Source organism: Phalacrocorax aristotelis, chromosome 19 (genome assembly GCF_949628215.1).
Source record: "Phalacrocorax aristotelis chromosome 19, bGulAri2.1, whole genome shotgun sequence".
Lineage (NCBI taxonomy): Eukaryota > Metazoa > Chordata > Aves > Suliformes > Phalacrocoracidae > Phalacrocorax > Phalacrocorax aristotelis.
In genome coordinates this window covers 4,434,287-4,456,516 of record NC_134294.1, presented here as the reverse complement: position 1 = coordinate 4,456,516, position 22,230 = coordinate 4,434,287, and the positions used below count along the sequence as shown (strand labels likewise).

The 22,230-nt window shown below is 38.6% G+C and overlaps 1 protein-coding gene across 10 annotated transcripts in view; it reads left to right on the top strand.

Moving 5' to 3' along the window:
• KIF1B (kinesin family member 1B) overlaps positions 1–22,230 on the top strand; it is a 97,307-nt gene that overhangs the window by 37,655 nt on the left and 37,422 nt on the right. For 6 of the 10 annotated variants that reach the window (XM_075114418.1, XM_075114415.1, XM_075114413.1 and 3 more), the window contains 8 exons: positions 724–857; positions 1,938–2,017; positions 3,391–3,466; positions 6,447–6,526; positions 7,940–8,046; positions 8,549–8,632; positions 10,030–10,210; positions 10,611–10,683. In XM_075114418.1, the coding sequence (XP_074970519.1) occupies positions 724–857; positions 1,938–2,017; positions 3,391–3,466; positions 6,447–6,526; positions 7,940–8,046; positions 8,549–8,632; positions 10,030–10,210; positions 10,611–10,683 (815 nt within the window). Of the gene's footprint in view, positions 1–645; positions 858–1,937; positions 2,018–3,390; positions 3,467–6,446; positions 6,527–7,939; positions 8,047–8,548; positions 8,633–10,029; positions 10,211–10,610; positions 10,684–14,870; positions 17,497–22,230 lie in introns of those variants that run through there. The other 4 variants (XM_075114411.1, XM_075114416.1, XM_075114410.1 and 1 more) reach the window with 2 other exon arrangements.

Below are 22,230 nucleotides of genomic sequence, written 5' to 3'. Positions count from 1 at the left end.
GGATCAAGAAGTAACATAATGATGGTATTGTGACCTTGTTCTCTTCTCCCTGTCATGGACTGACAGGCAATTTACATACTCTCCTGTGAGAATTTAAGGAGGGGTAGTTCTTTGTCTTTGTGGTCTGGGTGGTTCAGCAGCAGAACCGCTGTTGTTATAAAAATTTACTCTAATCATCATTTTAGATTGAAGGAGTCTGGAAAAGAATGTTTTGCTGAGTTTAAGGGATTGGCGTCTATTCAGACTTCAGCCCAAAATGTCACGAATCTCTTGAGGAACTGAATCTGCTCCCGGTCTGAGCTCTGTGGTGCTCAGTTTAGGGTTCAGTTAGGAATAGGATGTTTTTTTTTTTTTGTCGTGTAATGCATTTTTTCTAGCTTTTTTGATCAAAACGGTTTATGATGCAGTCCTCAGTAATAATCGTCAGGGTCTGAACTGAGTTACCGTTATAATATGGACATTAATATTAAAAGACTTGTTTCAGAACTGCCATCTAAAAATTACAAAACTTGCCTTGTTGCTGCCTAAATGCTTTCCTCTTACACTGGTATTTCCTTCCTTTCCTTTTTCTTCTTCCTTCCCTCTTCCTATTTTCCTTTTTCCCATCTTTCTGCCTTCCCTCTGTCTTGTGTGTCTCTCTCCCAGATTTGAAAGATTTTCAGAACAATAAACATAGATACTTGCTAGCCTCCGAGAATCAACGTCCTGGCAATTTTTCCACAGCCTCCATGGGGTCCCTCACTGCATCTCCATCCTCCTGTTCTCTCAGTAGTCAGGTGGGCTTAACATCTGTGTCCAGTATACAGGAAAGAATCATGTCAACACCTGGAGGAGAAGAGGCAATTGAACGTTTGAAGGTAGGTATTTCTGTAGATTAAGGACACTATTCTTTTGGTCTTTTCCAAGGCTAAATAGCAGTGAACCTAGGAGAGCTTTCCTTCATAAAAATACCCAGTATGCGTTGTCTGAGACCCAATGGCACCTTCAAAAAGGGCACTCAACTGTGGTGGGCTAGAAGCTGGGTTCATGCGCAGCCTCTTCTGTTAGGATTATTTAGGTTTAATTGTAGCCAGGAACTCCAACTAAATTATAAATGAAAATACTGATTCTTGTTTACGGGACTGATGCAGTGGTAATTACGGAAAATTTAATCATAAGTGTAGACTTCAGGAGGCCTGGTCAGCACTAGTGTGGACAAAGTCTGACTAGCAAATGCACTCAGCTTTCAGAAAACCAAATTACCCCAAAGTTAAAAAAAGGAGGAAGAATAATCCGTCCACTGTTGTATTCGCCCAGCCCCCACAGATTAAAATGTGAAGCACACAGAATAGCATGCTTTATCCAGACAATAGCCGCCTTGTCGCAATTCTGCATAGAATTGAACCGCATCAAAAGTGCATTACAGTGAAGTATTTCTTAATTTTTATGAAAGCCCCCCCAGTCTCCATGGGTGGATGAGTGGGGAGAGCTGACTGTGTTGAATCTGTGCTTCATTCTCATGTCTTGTCCATGAGACGCTGCCACAGGGATTCGAATGGGCTGGAATACGCACTGCATATCCCTTTCCTATTGGAAACCTGCTGTTGCCATGGAAATAACAGTGTGGTATCTGCAGTTCCTTGGCATCCAGCTACTGAATGATGTCTGTAAATCAGATTAAAAACAAAGAAAAAGGGGGAAAACAAAATGTAGGTGGTTCAAATTAAAGTCTGACTGTGGTTTGATACAAAGTTGTATTTTGTACTCAGCTTGCCTTCAAGGCTATTTACCCTTCTAAAAACTAAAGAAGACATCTTAGAGTTTTTAAATGCTGCAAGTACTTTTTATATCCAAAATTAGTTTGAGGTCTAGAACTAAGCACGAACTTTAATTGCTTTGTGTATTATGTAAAGAACTTAGAGAAGAATTCTAAAACAGCTTCTGGGATTTTCACACAGGAATCTGAGAAGATCATTGCAGAGCTGAATGAAACATGGGAAGAGAAGCTGAGGAAAACTGAGGCCATTAGGATGGAAAGGTCAGGAGTCAGAAGTGCTGTAGATGGTCTCTAGAGAACAAAATGTGGAAAATGGAGAATGTTACTCTGTTAAAAAGCAATGGAACGGCAGAATAGTGCTTATGATAATTCTGCTGAGATTTGTGTTATATATAGCAGAAGGGGCAATGCTGACAGAAAGCCATATTCTTCCCTATATTTCCTCCAATTAAACTGTTTACCGCTGTAATTCAGCTAACATCCTAAACTGCTGTATTGGCTTCTGCTGTGAAGCAACATGTAGTCCTGGTCTCTTTCGTCCCCCTTCTACCATTCTCTTACATTCCGAAAATTCTGGCCCTGAAGTTAAGCAGAAAAGATTACGTTTTTAGTACCGGAGTATCTAAAACTATGAAAGAGCTCCAGTTTTTGCTTGAATTTTGTCTTAGAGCAAAAAGATAAATGCTTAGTAATTGTCCAAAAGTGGATGCAACCAAACAGAGCACTGCTTATTAGAATATTAAAAGCTTACAGAACATCTATGGGGAACATCTTTCCCTGGAAACAGTGTGACTGAGCAGTCAATAAAATCATGAGAGGTATATGAAGAAGGTGGGTAGAGATTGATTATTCACTGACAGAGCTGAGGGACTTTAAGGCCAACAGGTGGTTTGAAACAAATAGGAAGTTCTCACAATACCTAGGTAAGCTGTGGAAGTCGTTACTGCATGACGTTGCTGATGCTAGGAGTTGAATTAGAAAAAAAAAAAAACTCAAAAAACAACAATAAAAAACTTTGGATAGCTGTTTAAAAGAAGGGTCACCATTAATTCTGGAAATTGCTTAGGAAGAAATTGGGAGACTCTGAGAATATATCACAGTGTTTGCCATGTTCTTATTCTTCTGTGTTAGCATCCCTGTTGTTCTTTGTCAAAGCCAAGAATACTGTGTTAAATTGACAGTTTGACCCAATACAATTCCTTTTATGTCTTAATAAAAAGACAGTACTTTCTATATTAGATCATGAATTGCCAGTTAAGTCTTTGTAAAGTAATGAATAATGGCAGCTCCTTTCACCTAAACTAAATATTTAAATTTAGAACAGACTTTAACCTTCCTTAAAGAAGCAATGACTGTAATGTCTTAAAACGTACTTGTCTTCTGATACATTATTGCATGAAAATGCTGTTAAATCTCTGTAAAATTTTTGCTGTTGCCGTTCTGCAGGCCTATAAACTCTGGGGCTAAGGTTTAGAAACTTACCGTATTGTGTTGTGTGTTGGTGACAGTCCTGGCTGTATGGTCAGTGGATAGGCTGCTTGAAAGTCTAATGTATTTCGTTACTTGGCTTTCATTTGAGCTTATTTCATATAAGAAGTCTAAAATATGGTGAATATCTTGCTCTTCTCTCTCAGGGAGGCATTGTTGGCAGAAATGGGAGTTGCTATTCGGGAAGATGGAGGAACACTGGGAGTCTTCTCGCCTAAAAAGGTAGAGAAAATTGATAACTATTGCATCAATTCCTAAGAGGCTGATCAGCCTGGGAGGGGAGAGGGTGATGAGGGAGCTACCATTCGCACAAGGGCTTATATTCATGGAAGATGCAGAAGAACATGAGAGGTTTGGACCCTTAGTAGTAAGTTCCTTTTACAGTATCTTTTTGGAAGTAGCTTTAGCACTAGAATGTACCAAAACACTCCAGATCTAAGGATTTTTTTGCCCATAGTAATGAAGTTGGATGCTGTTCCTGATGGATTTGATTTGTTAATTTGGTAGCAATTCAGAAATGCTGCCTCTTAGGTTGTAGTTGCCATTTTCTGTGGTAGCTGTGTTTGACCTTCGTGTACTCTACTTATTCTTCTTTGAAATACCCAGAAAAGTTTGAAGTCTTGTTTAGGTGCCCTTCCTTGGATATGTTAAATCCTTTTTCCCCTTGGGAAAGGGATTGTAATCTAATGAAGCACTGAACACAGGGGATGCAGGGGAATGTTTCTTTCAGTACCTGCCAATAGTTCTATTTTCTGAAATCTGAAAGAAGCAGAATGGTCCAGAAAAAGGGCATAAATTAGTGCTATAAATAAAAAATTATCAAGTTAGTAAAGAAGCTATCTGTGCAGTTATAGCAAAATTATTGGAGAAGTACAAGGAAAAGAATGCACTTTCTTGTATCTCAAAAATCTTTGAACAGGAGCACGGGGTTTTAGCCTGAAATATTAGCCAGGTAATAGCCTGAAACTTGCATGTGCGTAACAGACTTGATCTAAGGTTAAACAGGGACCTATCTAGAGGCATTGGACAGAAATACAGGACAGAAGAATAGGTTAATATGTTTAATCCTTTGCTTAAAGTAGCCTTGGTCTTTTGGAGATATTTGGAGTAGGTGGAACTGTGATTTGCTTTTGGTATCTACTCAGAAGTGCCAAAGGTTTGTAAAGACACTAATTCGTTGAGTGTTCTTTACATTTCTTTCTCTTATGTTATGGATCCTCATCTCCTTTTAGATTTTCCCTCAGAGGCCCTCAGCTCTTTTTGATGACTCTTTTGGTGCATTTTCAGCTGATCAGGTTTGTGTATAAAAGCCATCTGGATTAAGTAGTTGCTTTGGATATAGATAATATTTATTTTTACCCATATAGGATTTATTAGGAGATGTAAAACTCCTCACCTAGTCCTGTCTGCTTATGTTCCTTGCTCTCCTTGCACTTTAGTTTCATTAGTTGTCCTTCTAGTAACTGTGGCTGCTGTTGTGAAAATTTAGGAGATGTAGATAGTGAATTTGAAGGTATGTTGTTTTGGGGTTTTTGTTTTTGTTTGGTTTTCTTTTGTGTGTGTGGTTTGTTTTTTTTTTTTTAATGAAGACTTTACACTTCTGAGGTACCAGTATATATCTCATCATATGCTACTAGGACAGCACTGTGTTTTTATCAGCTGAGCTGTAAATTGAACTCTAAGGTAAATTTTGCCCACTTCATGAATTACAAGGTGTCACATTGTGCAGTCATTGCTCTGTCTAGCAGTTTTGCCTTTGATGGCAGGAAACCTCTTGAAGTGGATTGCGGAAACTTGATTGCTCATGCTGTCATCAAAGATAGGAGCATGGAAAATCCTTCAGCTCATGCTTGAGGAATGCTGTACAAGGGCAAGTTGAAGACATGACTGTCTGTGGATGAATAATAGCTCTCAGAATGAGTGAATAGTTGGTTTTGCTAGCATCATCTTTCAAGTTGTTGAGCTTCCTTTCTTACAGAGCTCTGTTGCCTGTGAAAGACCCATTTAGACTTTAAGGTAGTAAATGAACTCAGATGCTAAACCACATATATATAGGGTACAGCATGATTTTCAAAGTGTCCAAGTGGTACAAGTCATAGTGGTGTTACAGTAGTTGACTGTGCCTGGGATTTGGTTTCACTCCAGTTTTCTCTTGATTTAAGAGCTTTATACAACTCCAAATGTTGATTTGAATGCAGTAGGTAGTGATGACAGCATGGGACATCTTCAGCTGCGGTTTTAGGTGCTCCCTATGTTTTTAGGGGTGAAAAAGGTGTCTTGTTTTTCCCCCCTTTCTGTCTTTATAGTTAAGTCTTTGGGCAATTGAAATCAGACTTCTTTGTCCAAAGGCAAATTTCATTGTGAATATCCAGTAATTTTTGAGCTTTTGTAAACTGAGTGCTGTTAACAGCTCTCTTAAGTAAAATTCTTTGCAGCTAGAGTAAGTTGATGGAAGCAATGTTCCCAAGGAATCTTCACTAAATTTATTCCCTTTTGCAAAATTTATTCTATTTGTGGGTGACAAAGGGACAAGTGGCTTACTAACAGTTTTATTTCTCTTTTATCATCTTCCTTTTTTAATTCTGTTTAACCATTTTTGCATTCTCTCTTGTGCTTGTGCTTACTGCTATCTCACTGGCTAGATATTCACACCAAGGCCTTGTGACTTGTTTGCTGATTCCAATGGGGTTTTTTCACCAAAGAAGGTTGGTTTAGTAACTAGAGGATTTAAACTTAGAAGAACTTTAGATGAAGAGTTTTTTAGCTGTTTGTATCAGAGAATGTTGGTAGTTTTAGATTTTCTTTTGACAGACTTTGCCAAATGACTAGCTGACCTGTATTGCCCAAGAAAAGCTGAAGTTGATTCCACATTAGTTTCAGAATTCTACTGAAGCAACCTTTTCTGCTGTAGGACTTCCCTTATCAAAATTTACAGACACTTTACAAGGAATCTTCCCCCATGTCCAGCAGAAGCCTTTATTCCCTCTATCAATTGATATTTCAGCTAACTAAGCAATCTGAGCTGTATTTCTGCTGTTACTTTGTGGTGCTCTTCAGTACTGCAAGAGGTTATATTTGAAAAACTGGAATAACCTCAATTTATGCAGAAAAACTTCTGGATGAATCTACATCCTCCACAGCTGTGGGCAGAAGCCTTTCAGTAGGTCCTCAGTTTTTAAATAACTTTATTTTTTTATTTCAGACTCCTCATCTTGTAAACCTTAATGAAGATCCACTCATGTCTGAATGCCTGCTTTACTACATCAAAGATGGTATTACTAGGTGAGGATTGATGCTAACATGCTCTGAAGTCTGCTTCTTTGCTTGCTTAAATCCTGATGCTGGGTACACCATAAATAATAATTGCGCTTGAGCTATTCAACTGGCAGGTACAAATAAAGCATGAGATTGCTGTAGGTGGAAAAAAAGTACAGAAATACCTTTTCTTTCAAGTTGATTTTGTGCTTTAAAAGTAACATGTGCAGTTACTCAGCTTGATAAGAAGTTCATTGCTACACCTGGGCAGTAAAAGAAAGCATGATATCCCTTTTAAGATATAGGAGAATAAAAGTAATAAAACTTACTGAAAATGCCTTTGAGATGTTGATGGGTGGAGGACTGAAAACCATAGTACTTGATAAAAGCAACCAGAATATTGATGAGTGTTCACTTTATTATTTAAACAAACTGTTACCCATGCTTCTGCACAACTAGTGTATTCTGCATTGACATATATGAGATAAAATTTAATTGCCAGATTTGGAATTTAAAATAGATTTTATTCCAAAACTTGTTGTCAAGACATCTGGAAGGAGGGAGCTGGGTCTGTTATCTTGAGAGCACTAAACCCGTGTTTGGTTGTTTAGTTTGTATATTCCTGGGGAACAAATGGAGAGGGGTTCACAGGCAGGTGCTGTTATATGGTACTACTCTAACATGCATTGAACCTACTGAAAAGAATATCAGACTAGTAGAGAATTCAGCACAGAACGTTGAGAATAGCTTAGGGCTTAAGAAATCATAAGTTTTGAGCCTCGCTAGCTGACATGAGAAATGTGTGGAGTAACAGGTAGAGCAAGAAGTTTGTAAACATTAGGAAGGAAAATTAAGTTGTCTATATATCGAATTGCTCAAATATTTGAGTTAGAAATAGGCATAAATCTTCATGCTCCAGAGATACAGCCAACCTCTCACTGTCTGGAAGTTGGATTAAACTGCTAGTGGCATCAAATTATTCAGCAAGAGTCTCCTGAGCCATTTTTGCTTCTTAGCTAAAGTGCAGATGGTGATTATTGGAAGGGATGATCACTGTATGCCAGCTGAAATGCACCACTGGAAGTTCCTGTCACTTTTTTTTTCTTCTGCATTCCTTTGCTAAAGGGAGAAGGGGGTGCACAAGAGGGAAGAAAACACATTAAATCCAGAGGCGTTTAACATTTCAATCCTCTCTTTAAATCACATGTTTTAAGAGAGAGGAAACCTCTCTTTAGTTTTGTCAAGCCGTTTTCCTGCAATTCATGGTAAATCTGTTAAGTTCTTTGCAATGCAGAGTAAAGCACTAGTTCAAACCTTTAAACTTGAGGGATAGTCTTAATAATTTAGAACTTTTTCCTGGATATTTTTGGGATGTATTGTCCTACACAGGGTTGTAGAAAGTGTCTCATTTGCTCTTGAAATATCTTCTGTTGGACTCAGGGTTGGCCAAGCTGATGCTGAGCGAAGGCAAGACATTGTACTGAGTGGGGCTCATATCAAAGAAGAACACTGTATCTTTCGGAGTGAGAGGAACAACAATGGTGAAGGTAAAAAACGACTTCTCCTAGCAAAGTGTCGCTGAACCTTTCACTCCTCACTTAATAGTTGGCCGTGGAATACTGGTATTTGGAAGTTTCTCTTACTTCAAGAAAACTGTCAGCTTTGACTCGCTGTTTTCTTGAGTGTTAGGGGAAGAAAATAAAATTTCACTCATATTAGCTTCAAATTGCAGGCGCAGTCATTGTAAGAGTTAAGTTCTGATCTTGGTTAAAAATAAACCTGAACATGCATAGAGGAAAAATAATAATAATTCCCAACTGCAGTAGGGAGATATCCGTAGTATTGATTTTTCTCGTGGGGCTTAATTTCTTCTTTTAACCAGCATGGTATCAAGGAGTAGGTTCACTTGTATTCTTTTTTTTTTTTTTTTTTTTTTTTAAATGATAGTAGGGAGATAGACAGGAAATGAGGGGCCTCTAGGGTTTGCACACTTTGGTTTCTGTACAGCGCCCTCTAAAGTCTCATTCATCAATGTTGTTTTCTTCATAGTTATTGTTACTTTGGAGCCTTGTGAACGATCAGAAACCTATGTTAATGGCAAGAGGGTCATACAGCCTGTGCAGTTGCGCTCAGGTAAGAACTGTTAGAACAGATTGACTTGTAGACTGTCCATCTAAGAACTGTCTTTACATGACATTTGCATCATCTGTAAAGAATGCTGGGTGCTGTTAAAGGACAGCAGTGTTACCTTTTTGGAGTGTAGCTTTTAAACAGAAGGTGATACCATTCTTCTTTTGGCAGTAGTTCGTTTTCTTTCATTCTTTGCTGCACTAGCTGTAAGTGTACTTAAATATTCAGTGCCACGCAGCATCCTGCTTGTCCTTCTGCTTACCCTGATATTATTCAAATACATTCTTGCCCAAGCCCTTGGCAGTCTCAGTGAAGACAGAGCAGACAGACTGCCAGTTGCTGATGGAAAATTCCCAGTTTCCTGGCAAAGCTAAGATATGACCCTGTGCAGGAGTACAAGAGCTTCTCTTTGCTCTCATTAGATTTCCCACTTAGTCCCCTACATTCCTTTAGAAAGGCACGTGGGGGAAGAATTTGAGAGAAGGGAGTGACTTTCCTAGATTGTGGGTTTCAACCTATCTCTTTCAAACTAAGATGCTTTCTGTGTCCCTCCCCTGATTTTCCACTGGTTTAAAATAAAAAACCAAACCCAAAACAAAACAAACCCCCCCCCCCCCCCCCCAAAAAAAAAAAAACCCCACCTCAGAATTATTAGCACCAAGTTATAAGTGAGTATTATCATGGAACCAAATGTACTGACTTCAGCATAAGTCAGGACAATGAAGGAAGAACTGTTTTTGCTGTTCTTTGGAACAGCAGAGGTGTTTTACTGTCTTCTGTCAAGCACATCTCAGGCCTTGGTGACATCTGATACCTTTAGGATTTAGCTGAAAGACTTAACAATATTAGATTTTTTTAGCTCTTTTGACAATCATGTAAAACAAGCTGTAAAATCCTTCCATAATTCCTACTGATTAGGACTCAAATAAAAACAATACATGTAAACCACATTTTAAAGAAGAATAAGCACCATGTATTCCAATGTTTGAGGTTAGGCTTTTCCAAGCTGAAAAATCTGCTGAAGTGGCTTTTGCCCATGTTTTGGCACTGCCACTGGAGCAGATCAATGGGATTTAGTGATGTGTTTTATTTACTGCAGCTGTTGGTCAATCTCCAAGTTTGTCCTTTAATTTTTGATAATCTCTGCTGGGGTATTAGATTGGACCCCTGAGGGTGAGGTTGTCCTCCATAAGCACTACTTATGTACAAGCCAGGCATTCTTTTTTTTTTTTTTTTTTTTCTTGTCACCTACATAACTTGAATGTATACAGAAACCCTTATAGGGCAATCTTTTCTTATGCTGTCACCCAACAGGATAAATGGGATGAATCATTCAGTGATGTTTTTCAATGATTGTGGAATCCTTACCTGAAAGAGTTAACTTACGTTCCCATTTTTAGGAAATCGTATCATCATGGGTAAAAATCATGTCTTCAGATTCAACCATCCAGAGCAAGCACGAGCAGAAAGAGAGAAAACACCATCAGCTGAGACTCCCTCTGAGCCAGTTGACTGGACATTTGCTCAGAGGGAGCTTCTGGAGAAGCAGGGCATTGACATGAAGCAGGAGATGGAGAAAAGGTAACAAAACTTAAAATTTCCACCTGAAACGAGGAATCATCTCTAGGTTATTTGGGTGGTGTCCATGCAAAACCTAAACCTAGGTTCTGCTACATAGCATCTCTGCTACCTATTGTGAAAGTTCAGGCGGCTTCCTCGTTATTTTTCTTTAGTCTTTCACTGTTCTTAAAAATCACGGTTAAGCACCTGCCACTAACCCTATAGATCTTTTGGTGAAGGACTGAACTGCAACTCACAGGAAGTTTCACTTCTATAGTACTAATAGACAAATAACAGTTCCTTTTAAGTGGAATGACTTTTTCTGCTTTCACTGTAATTCAGTGGGCTGTGCATGTAGAGTAACACCAACATGAAAATAATTACCTCTTTTGGCTACTTCTGTTCTTTTGTTCATCTTCAGATTACAAGAAATGGAGATTTTGTATAAGAAGGAGAAGGAGGAAGCTGATCTCCTGTTGGAGCAGCAAAGGCTGGTACGTGTCCTTGCTTCATATTAACGATACCTTTGGCAAACAGTAATTCCTGTCCTTGCTTATCTGAGAGTTTAGGAAACCTGCTTGGGTTGTCTGCACAATGCAGTTCTCCCTTTGCTTTCAAGTACTTTGTGTCTACAGTGAATTATTATCAGTGTGAGCGAGCTCCATGTTAATTCAGAGATTGTAATTGACAATGAAGTGGCTTCAATTAGTTCTTGTTGGGACAGGTTGGATTTCTTGCAACTTAACCTGACAGAAGGGCATTTCTATGCTCTGTGTTTTTTGATGTTCCTTTTCAGTAGTCTAAACAGCTACTTCTTGAGATGTTTGCCTTTATTTTTGTCTTAAATCACCAGAACATACTAATTTTGTGCTGCCAAAGAGATTCCTAGAATATTGATACGCTGGGTTGTGTTGTGTTTTTTTTTTTTTTTTTCTGAATGATGTCTGAAAATGTTGCTGCATTGTGCATGTTTTAACCCTTCTCCCTCCCCCTGCATGGAGTTCCTTGTAAGGGTCTTAATGGTACACATGCCGATGGTGGGGTTATGACTAGGGAGCAGTGTGCAAAGGGAATGTTAACTCATTCAGAACAACTGGAATTCCACCTATTTCTTAAATAGGAATTCTGATAAATTAAGTCTGATATAGGAAGACTTCAGTCTTCTGACAACAAATATCTTCTGAAGTGCATTACAAATAGAAGTGCATGCAGTTTTCAAGCACCCTGTGTATTTTAAAAACAAGATTAAGCCCAAAAATGAAATCTAGATTTCCTTAAGAGACTCAACATTCCCGATTCTGCTTTAACTATATTGCCTTGTCTTTTAGCCAGAATACAGATGTAGTTGTGTCTGAGTTCTAATAAAAATTTCAAAATCACGATTCGTTTGTAGTAGTAGTCTGAGACCACTGAGCATGCTGGGTTTTAAACTGTAAAACTCTTCCTCTTCTTCCAAAAGCAGAATGGAGCAGAGTACTCTGTCTTCCATAGGCAGAAGCTACATAATTTTAAAAATATATATTATATACTGTAATACTTCTGCATCTCCAGTTATTTCATCGCAAGGGGCTAATTTCTTGGATGGAGAGGAGTGGTTGCAGACTTTGAACCAAAGCACGACTTAGTTCAGAAAGGAAGTTAAGATGTGACTAATGTAATGTTTCATCTCTGCAATTTTATAGTTAAAATTTGTGTAGCTGAAAGGAGTACGGCAAAAATCATTTCAATATGAAAAGAACAATAGTTTGAGTATCGAGTAAGTTTTGGCTCTGTGTCAAAGGAGATGCAAGTAATGGAATTCCCTCCCTTAAATTTTAGCTGACAAGCATAAGCAAAGCTATTGTATGAATTAAAGATGTGAGAATTGGCTGTCTGGGGAGCTGCTTCAAATAAGGTTGCATTTATAAAAGTGTCGTGAAGGGAGTTTGTTTTCCCTATTACTTAAGATTAAGGGAAGGTTCTTTAGATAGTGGGTTATTTTATTCTGTAATGACCTTGTTGATATCTTTAAGCTTGTTTTGCTTTTGCTGATTTCAATTAGTGGACAAGAGTGGAAGACTATCCCATGTGCATTAGCAGTATAATTCCAGGAAAACCTTTCCTAGTTATAAGGGATCATATCAAATGAGATCATTGGTCTCTTAAGCAGTACCTTGCTTATCGCAATGCTTAATAGGAATGTTTCAGATGACAGCAAAACTTCTTGACACATCTCGTCATTTCTGTGTCACTGTATGCGGAGTCTGGAATGGACAGGATTAATGCATTCACGCAACAGTAGTTGAATAATGATTGGGAAGTCTGGGAATGCATTTCAGCTGTGTACCTTAAAAGTATTTACATTGCTGCAATATCAGGTTCTCTAACTTACTGCTATGTAAGATTGATATTGAAATATAAATATTTTTGTTCTAAATTGGAATATAATCTTGGATATAAGAAGCTGGCTAATCCTGTTTACTAGATTGTTTTGTCTTTGTGCTGAGATTCCAGCCAATTTGGGTATTCATTTGTTAGATGTGCTATACAAAAAAGATAAATAATAGCTCTTGTCCTCCAGAATTTACAACTAATATATATTTGCCTTGCTAGTATTACTAGGGAATAGAAATAATAATTCTCCGTTTTACAAATTTAATGTGGAAATGTGTTTAATAAAGCTAAAATTCTTTTCCTGGTTTTCTTGGTCATAATACCTTTGCAGTGACCACTTGATGTTAGCATGTGGGTGTATACCCATATTAATTGGTCTGGTTCACCTCTGAGTGCACACAGGGTGATGACCACGTAGTGTCTCTTAATCAGCTTTTTATACACAAGACATGCTTTACCCATAAGTAGTAATATGGCAATTTTGTAACCTCTAAGAATAATCCTGTGGAACCTGTGACTTAATGTTTGAGTAGTTTGTGTTTTGCCTTTCTGGACGTAACCTTGACTGTGTAGATTGTACAGTGTCTTCCTCCAGGGCATCCTTTGTTTCCACTGCAATATGCAGTTTGCTAGATGCTGTTTCCTCAGGCCACAGATTTTATCGGCTGTACACTCAAAGTGTTTATGTTCTGTTTCTAAACCAGTGTTTTGCTTATATTTTGGCCTAAACTAGAAGTTGATTCCCTAGTGCTATTCTTAAATACTTAAAAATACATAAGGTCACAAAAAGCTCAAATAATGTGAACCTTAGGCTATAGAGCTTTTGTTGACCGTAGGGCAGAACTGTATTTCTTTTACTCCCTTTCATCATTCCCAAAATAAATTTTATTGTATTCCCCATTCTTCGTGGTCTTCTACCCGAAGTCTTAAGTCTAGGAACCTGTGGTTTTGAGTCAGTGACCTGGGTTTCCTTTGGTTTTAGAATAACTGGCTGCTATTGTTCTTGATTTCTCATGTATTATAATTCTCGATGTGAAAAATAGGGATGTTAGATAGAGGTTCCTTAGAGACAGACTGCTGTGTTTTACTGAAGATGTTTGCATCACAATAGTACATAGGACTCTTTGTTTGTTAAAGAGATGTCTTAAATTAATAATACTTTAAAGAAAAGTAGTCTGACTTTAATTCCTGGTTGCAGTAAGCAATAATGGATATCCTTAACTTCTGGTGGCAGTATACCTGAACAGACCTTCCTAGCATATGGAAACCTGAAGCACTGCTTATTAAAAATCATTTAGCAAAAGGTGGAAAACTTGTAATGAAGAAGGAAAACAAAAATATTTCTTAGCAAGTATGCGGAAGCTCCAGGCTCTAGGGTTTGAGAAGAGGACAAATCAAGGGTATCAAATAGAGAATTTGTATTAAAACAATTTTTAAAAAAAGTCATTACTGCTGCATTCTTCTGAAACTCACTCTTCGGACAGACAAGACTGTTAATGTTGTTTTTTTTCTTTAAACTAAGCAGCAAGGTGACAAATGGGAAAAAAAAAACCAAACCACAACCCACCTCTGAAACTCTGATTCTGGATATCCTTTTAGCTTGTAGCAAGTCTTGGAGAATGAACCACTGTCTTCACCTGTCATAGTGGCACTTACAGTCCTTTTAACATTGAACCTTTCGGCTGCTTCTGTTTCATTTTTTTCTTATCGTCTAACACTTCTCTGGCTGCTATTGTAGTGAAGTGGATTCTAAACTTGAGCATCCCTGCAACCACGTGCAACGTTACTAACCAGTGTTAACCCGACTTACTCTGGCTGCTCATGACATCTTCTATGATGGCAGTTGTGTTCACCAACCTGGGGAGGATTTACTGAAAGAAGCAACAGCAGTCACCAAGGCAAATGTGTGTGGCGGGGTTTTGCATGTCTTTGTAGCATGTGTGAAGTGCAGTTTGCACTTGGTTTTTAATTTTTTTAATCAGGATCTTGGTTTTAGATGATCTGTTTAAAGATTTTTGGAAGGGATTGGGAGGGTAGAGTTTAGATTATCTGCTATTTTGAGATGACAAGACTTCTAAATATGTTAATCTTAATTTAGTGAAGAGCTCCAATTTTGACAGTCCATGACTCTTGAGGATACATTTTAATGTCCTAACACGCAGTCTTCAGGGTCTTCCTTGTCACTTGTTCTATTTTGATTTTTTATTTAGTTTTCTTTGCCTGCTACTTCTTGTTTAGCTTTTCCATTTTCTTACAATTTTAATTTTGGTTATTTTGGGGCCACTTCTTGATTTTTGTTTTTCCAAAGGATGCAGACTCTGATAGTGGGGATGATTCGGACAAGAGATCGTGTGAGGAGAGTTGGAGACTGATCACTTCCCTGAGAGAGAAGCTGCCCCCCAGCAAGCTCCAAACCATTGTAAAAAAGTGTGGCCTCCCCAGCAGTGGGAAGAAACGAGAGCCTATTAAAATGTACCAGATACCCCAACGTCGACGCCTTAGCAAAGACTCCAAATGGGTTACCATCTCAGACTTAAAGATTCAGGCTGTGAAAGAGATATGCTATGAGGTAGCACTCAATGACTTCAGGCACACTAGGCAGGAGATTGAGGCTCTGGCCATTGTTAAAATGAAAGAGCTTTGTGCCATGTATGGGAAAAAAGATCCAAATGAGCGTGAATCATGGCGAGCTGTTGCCCGTGATGTCTGGGATACAGTAGGAGTTGGAGATGAAAAAATTGAAGATGTTATGGCCAACGGTAAAGGAGTAACTGACGTGGATGACCTTAAGGTGCATATAGACAAATTGGAAGATATTTTGCAAGAAGTGAAGAAGCAGAACAACATGAAGGATGAAGAGATAAAAGTTCTTAGAAATAAGATGCTAAAAATGGAGAAGGTTTTACCTCTGATAGGGTCTGCAGAGAAGGCTCAGTCAACCGTAGCTAATGCTAAGTCTCCAAATTCTGCCAGTGTGGTGGATGTGGATAAGAAGCCCACGGATGACTTGAAAAGAAGCGAGAATGATGATCTTGCTAAAGAGGAGCGTGTTTCTCAGTTAATGGCAGGTGATCCAGCTTTTAGACGTGGGCGATTACGTTGGATGAGGCAAGAACAGATTCGATTTAAAAATCTGCAGCAGCAGGAAATAGCGAAACAGCTTCGTCGACAAAATATGCCTCACCGATTTATTCCGCCTGAAAATCGCAAGCCCCGCTTTCCTTTCAAAAGTAACCCCAAACATAGGAACTCATGGAGTCCAGGCACCCATATAATTATCACAGAGGATGAAGTTATAGAAGTTAGAATTCCAAAAGAAGATGATAAGAACAAAGATGAAAACAAAGAAAAAGAAAGTAGGGCTGCTTCTAAAGACCCTCAGCAGCTGTGGAATCTTTATGGGCCCCAGAGGAATCAAGATAACATCCAAATTAACAGGCAGCAGTTAAACACACAGTCGCAGCCTAGCAGTCAGCAGCAGCCGTCGCCTCAGTTGCGCTGGAGAAGCAATTCTCTCAATAACGGCTCTCAAAAAAGCTTGCGGCGTCAGGCATCAGGCTCATCTGAATCGTTGCACTCGTACAGCGGGCAGCAGAATCCAGACCTGCAGACTTTCCAGCAAAAGCGCCACATCCACCAGCACCGACAACCTTACTGCAATCACAACAATGGAGGCGGTGCAGAAGGCAATACAGCTAACTTCCACCCAAAACAGACTGACCGGCTTAACCACTATAACCAGTTTGTGACGCCCCCACGGATGAGGCGCCAATTCTCAGCACCTAACCTCAAAGCTGGCAGAGAAACTACAGTATGATTAGTTGGCCAAGAGTAGTCTGGGGGAGGAGGGAAGCAGGGGCAATTCTGGCTTATCATTAAGGAACAGCCAGGATTGGCTTTGCTTATGTCTTGGGTTTTGTTTGGCCAGGTAGAACTTGAGTAATCCGACACACAAACACAAGGTACTGGCCCTTCAGCCCGTTCAGTTTGCATGTGACTTTTGTTGCAGTTTTAACAACATTGATTGGAAGAACATTCTGAAAAATTGTAAGAACTTTTTTCATAGACTAGAAGACTTGGAGGGAGGGATGTGGAGGGGAGAACTCCCTGCTAGCTCATTTACCTTTTTTTTTTTTGTTTCTTTTATTTTTTTTGTGTGTGTGTCTTGGAGTATTTTTCTAATGCTGAAAATACTGTCTGGAGCTTACAAAATGCTACCTTCCTCCCATGTTTTATGTAGACAATCAAAAGAGGAATTTAGTTTATAGCATTGAATGTTTTTTGTGACCTTTTTCTTACAGTAGGAAACTGACCTTCTCTTTTTAAATTGATTTGGCTCTTCAGAACAATATTTTCCACTCCTAACTCAAATTCTTAATAATAATAATAATAATCTATAAACCAAAAGTTGTCAGCTGACAAGATACGTGGCTGTTTTATAGAGAAATTAAGAAGAGCTGTTGGGTCACAACAGTCCTACTCCCTGAGTAGATGTCTTTTCTCCATCTGCTTAAGTTGATAATTATTGGTATGAAATTGCTGTGACAGTTAAACCTGCCTGAATGGAATTTTATGTCTGAATATATATATATTGCTGAAGCAATACTTTGGAAATAAGCTTTTTCTAATTCCCATTGTATCTCTAAATATAATAGTTTTTAATTATTACACAGAGATTGTGGAAAGGAACTAGGATTTTTTGACACTGGTGCAGGAAGAAGCTTCAAAAAGTTAATTATTTTTATTTTATGTTTTCACCAGTCTTGGGCATAAGTCTGGGAGATGTTCTTGAAATAGTTATTCTTATGAAGATTTATAGATCACTACTTTGGATTGGCTGAGTTCTCAAAGATAGGAGAATTGAACTGTTTCATCTTAATGTGATACCTCATGTTAGTGCCTCTGGTCTTGAATTAAACCCCTGTTTCAAGGCTTGTTTTATAAAGGAGAAGGTACTTCGAAGAGAAAAATAAGGTTCCCTCTCCCCACACTCCAAATGCAAGTTTAAAATTTTTAATATCTATTTTGATCTGGTGAGGTCTATACTTGCAGGTGTTTTGCCATAAAACAAATGCCTGCAATCCCTACTTCAGACTGTTTCAAACAAATTACAGGAAAACTATTGATTAAGAAATAGGCTTTATGAGCTTGGGGTTTTTTCTAAATTGGGAGGCTTAACTTTAATTATACACTTTCTTCTTTCTGAGTTTCTTGAAGTGCAAAACAAAATTGTGCTTACTTCTAAAAACCTGTGGACTTAAGTACAAGCCAATTTAAAGCTTTGGTGAATTACTTTGCTTTTAAATTTAACTTGAATGCTATTCTAAAAACAAAATTGGCTACTATACCACAATTGGTAAGATAGGTCCACTTTGCGGTGTATCTGTACGGTTAAATGATTTGTGCTGTTTTGCACAAATATCCTTAATTTACTTGAGGTTGCTTATTTTTTTGATAAAATATAAGCCCTACTGGTAATTGTTACTTCTGCGTGTTTCAGCATAGCTGTAGATGACTAGGAAGCGCCTCAAGCTTACTTCCCATCTTATTTTTGTTTCCTGTCCTGCTTCCCCCACACCCCCAGCCCCAGCTGTGCATGGTGTAGGTGCTGGTTGCAACACATAATAAGTGGCAGCCATGCACCATTTATGTATTGATTAATCAAGAGTTAACTCTTAAGTCTCTGCACATGTGTTACTGAGAGATACTGGCCCTCTGATGCAGGAGATACAAAGTCAGTCCTCTGACTGTCCTGAAAAAATTAGCTGGTCCCATCACCTGGGACATATTTTTTTTACAACAGGTTTAATTTTGTGTGCAAATATGGCTTTGTAACTTGCATCTGCCTCGTGCTTTGGCCTACTTGAACAAAGGAAATGAAGCATCATGTCTAAAAATGTGTTGATTCTTAAAGAAAAGAAGCCTTGTAGATGAGCAATACTCTTCTTGAACTTGAGACAGAATTGTAAAATGAGTTTTGGGCTGCAAATAATATTTTGCTGTTGCCTTTATTTTAGAATCCTGTTTTAGTACTGCATTGCACTTTGGTTTTGTGCATGTCAAGAGTAATGAGTTCCTTCATATCCTCAAAAAAAAGCTTGGACTCTCTTAAAAATGCATGGTTGGGAAAATCCTCTCAATTCTGTAGGAGTACGTGAGCCAAACGGAGTTAGTCTGCATGGGATGGGTTGTGAGAGGAGACCAAACCAATTTTAGCTGTGTCCCAGTTTTGCTGAGGATTGTGGCTGCCTACGTGAAATCACCACGTGATTGAACACGGAGTAATTTTGAAGTCCATGCAACTACAAGTACTGACATGAAATTAAAAATCCCTACTACTTGATATTTTAATGCTAAACACTAAAAAGTTTTTGCCAACTTATTTCAGCTTAAAAATCTGCGAAGTACCCGTAAATGCCTGGGTGGTGATGATGATGAGCAATAGGTTTCCATCAGGCTGTCTTACCCCACTGTTTTAGTGCAGCACTGGAAAAACAACCCTGCTTATTATGTTGTTGTTGCACGGTTTGACAAAAAAAGAAAAAGGATAGTCAACGGCAAAGTGGAGCCCAATCTGCTCAGAGGAAGCAGCTTTTTTTTTTTCCTGGCTTTTAGGAAGATATTACAGAAACAAAACTTGGGAAAAAAAAAAAGTCCTGTGAAAATAATTGCTGACTTCAAGAACTGAATATTAATTACAGTGCAGTGCCTCATCTGATAAGGGAAGCAACGTGAGAACTTGTGGATCTCCTTGCACTATTCAGAAATACGCACACCTCACTCTAAATTCTGTATTAATAGAGCTAATGAACAGTAATACAGCTGCTTCCACAGAAGACTGTGTAAAGGGTTTCAGGGTAATGGAAATGCGGTATCCACGACAGGAGTGCTGTTTCAGTCAGCTTAATTGCCATTGCTAAGTGCTGATGTGCTGTGTCCTTTGACAGCTGGCTTGTATCCACCTGTGCCTTAGTGAGGATTCCTTAAATATCCTTTAGGACTCACTAGGGACATGTGGGTTTGGGGAGTGGGGGAAAATGCATGCCACTAACGCTCCTCTGATGGACTTCAACATCCTTTCTCAAGCAATCTGGATTTAGGGGTCTGTCAAATTAGAGGATGCTATTTTTATCAGTACATTCAGCGTAGTTTCAATATCTCCCTCACTGATTGTCCTTTATCCTTTTTATGTTGGAATTTTTTCTTCATCCTTTATATGTTGAAATTTGACTCAGATACTTCCCATTGAACCACTTCAGGAGCTGCCACATGAGAAATCTATGCTGTGTACCCATTTGTACTGTAAAGAAAGCAGTGAACTGCCTCTGAATTAAATGGGATTTTCAGATCTGTCCGTTGTTTAAGAAAAAATGAGTTTTGGATTGTCTTAAGGGCAAGCATCTGCCTTGTGAAAAGCAGAACTGGTTTGTATTGTAACAAGTGCTCTTTCAATAAACTATGAAATACTCTTGTAAGTGTCAGACTTGTCTCAGTGAAATGGAAATGAAACTTGATTACAGGGTTGTCCTGATTTTATTTTTTGTCTTGGGGTCGGTATTGTTCTAGCAGGGTTAAAAAGGTTTCTGAAATTGATCCTCAGCCTGATTCTTGTAAGTCTGTCCACCTTGGTTTTTCTGCTGTTATGTGAAAAGCAGCCTATGCAGATCTGTGTCTACTGTCACATAGCTTATTTACAAAAAAGAAAAATAGCTTTTTATAGCGCAAGGGGATACCAGCCAGACTCCTCTTCAGTGCTGTCCCATTGTACGATCTTCTGTGCTGTTTATCTGAATTCTGGAAGAAAATACAGAGCTGGCTGTTCGCTAGTTGGTCGCTGAAGACAAAAGGAGCTGACTTTTTTGTATACTTCAAATGCAGAAGGGAATGACACACTACAGTACCTGTGCAGACATCACGTAGATCCAAAGACTCTTAAGTTGTTATGGTACAGTGTTCTGCTTAAAAAGCTGGTCCAGTCTGGTCTTAAAAAGCTTGGCCTACTCTGTGTATGACTTTTTAAAAAAATTTTTTTTTTTCTGTTTTTAGAAAAAACTGATGATTGTGGCTTTAGGTATTTCCAGGCCCCTGAGCAAAATAAACTTTGCATTCCCTTTCTCCACATTCACAGAGCTAATGATATCGACCAGTTAGAAGCTGTACAACAGTATGCATTGGGTTCCAGGGAGTCTGGGGCATGGACCTTCAGGGCAGCTGCTACATGCAGGTTTTTTTCTTTCCTAGCAGTTGAGGCACCTTTACATTGGTACTAACAATTATGTGTGTATTATCACTAATCAGATCTGGAAATGCTTACCTGGAGAGCTGACCAATCTCTCAGCAGAGCAAACCAAGCCCTTTTAGAGTGCGCTCTGTGCACCTTCTGTGTGAACCAACCTGAAATTCATCCTTCAGCTGTTGCTCAGTGCCTATTATTTTTAAATACTACTGTGGTATCAAGTGCCAGGAGGCAATCTTAGCCCTGTTTTTCTGCTTAGGGCAATGGTACCTATTTCTTGTTTTCATTATGGAAAAACAAACTTCAATTCTTTTACTTAGTTTTAAAACTAATGTTTGTTAGTGTGGAGTCAATAAAAAGTGTCTGCTTATTTTAAGCATTTATTTATTTAGGTATTTAAATGTACAGAAGATATGCATGTTTGGCTCACAAGTCTGAAAATAGAGAAGACAAGAAGCAGGTCTTTGCCTCTGAATGGATTTAATGTGCCTGGGTTTTTCATGCTGGAAGTAGACTTTTCACAGTGGAACGCTCCTGATCTTTTTGACGATTCCCTCTGCAGCTTTTCAGTTTCCCCAAAAGAATCTGATCAAAGATTCTACTTAAACGCTATTTGAAGAGCTTTTCATTTCTTCATTTCTACAATCTAGCCACTCAGAATGACACCCTCAGATTATCTGCTTCAGACTACAGGGAAAACAAATTATTTTGCCCTTCCTTGCAAGTAAGAGAAGCTTGGTTCTGCCACTTCGCATCTGACATGTTTTATAGTGGTTTCAAATGTAATAGCAATATCTACATGGATGGGGGGGAAAGATCACAGAGAATGCCTTTATATTAATGAGTTTTTAAGAGGATGCGGGGTATTTCAGAACTGTAGATAAGCCTGAAACTCCTCATTGAGTCTAGAATAGCTTTTGGTGAATCATTAAGAATTTCAGAACGCATATCAAAAGAAGGGTATGTTTGTTTTGTCTCTAGTTCTTTTGCTGCTGGGTTAAGGTTTCCGTACACTGGAAGTATGTAGCCATCTTAGAGTGAATGGAGCAGACACAAATGAAGAAGAAGGAGCATTTTAGCCAAATAAAATTTCAAGAGGAAACTAGAAAATTAAAAGGCAGCCCTCATACAAAAGCCATATATCTTTAATAGTCCAGGTTTCTCTGCCTAAAGGTCATGGGCATTGAATTAATGGTATTGAAAATTCTGCACTTTCGAAGAGCACAGCTGCAGTTTTTAAATGCTACCTACAGGAAACATTACTTACAAACTTAAAGGAATGTACTTCAGGTTTATCTCCCAAATACCATCTAAAGGTCTTTCTGGCTGACCTTGTGTTAATTGATGCAGTCACACCATGGCAGTGGCATGGCACATGCTGTATGAAAACCAAGTAGTGTAGCTGTTTAGGCGGGATGCTTAAACAGGATGG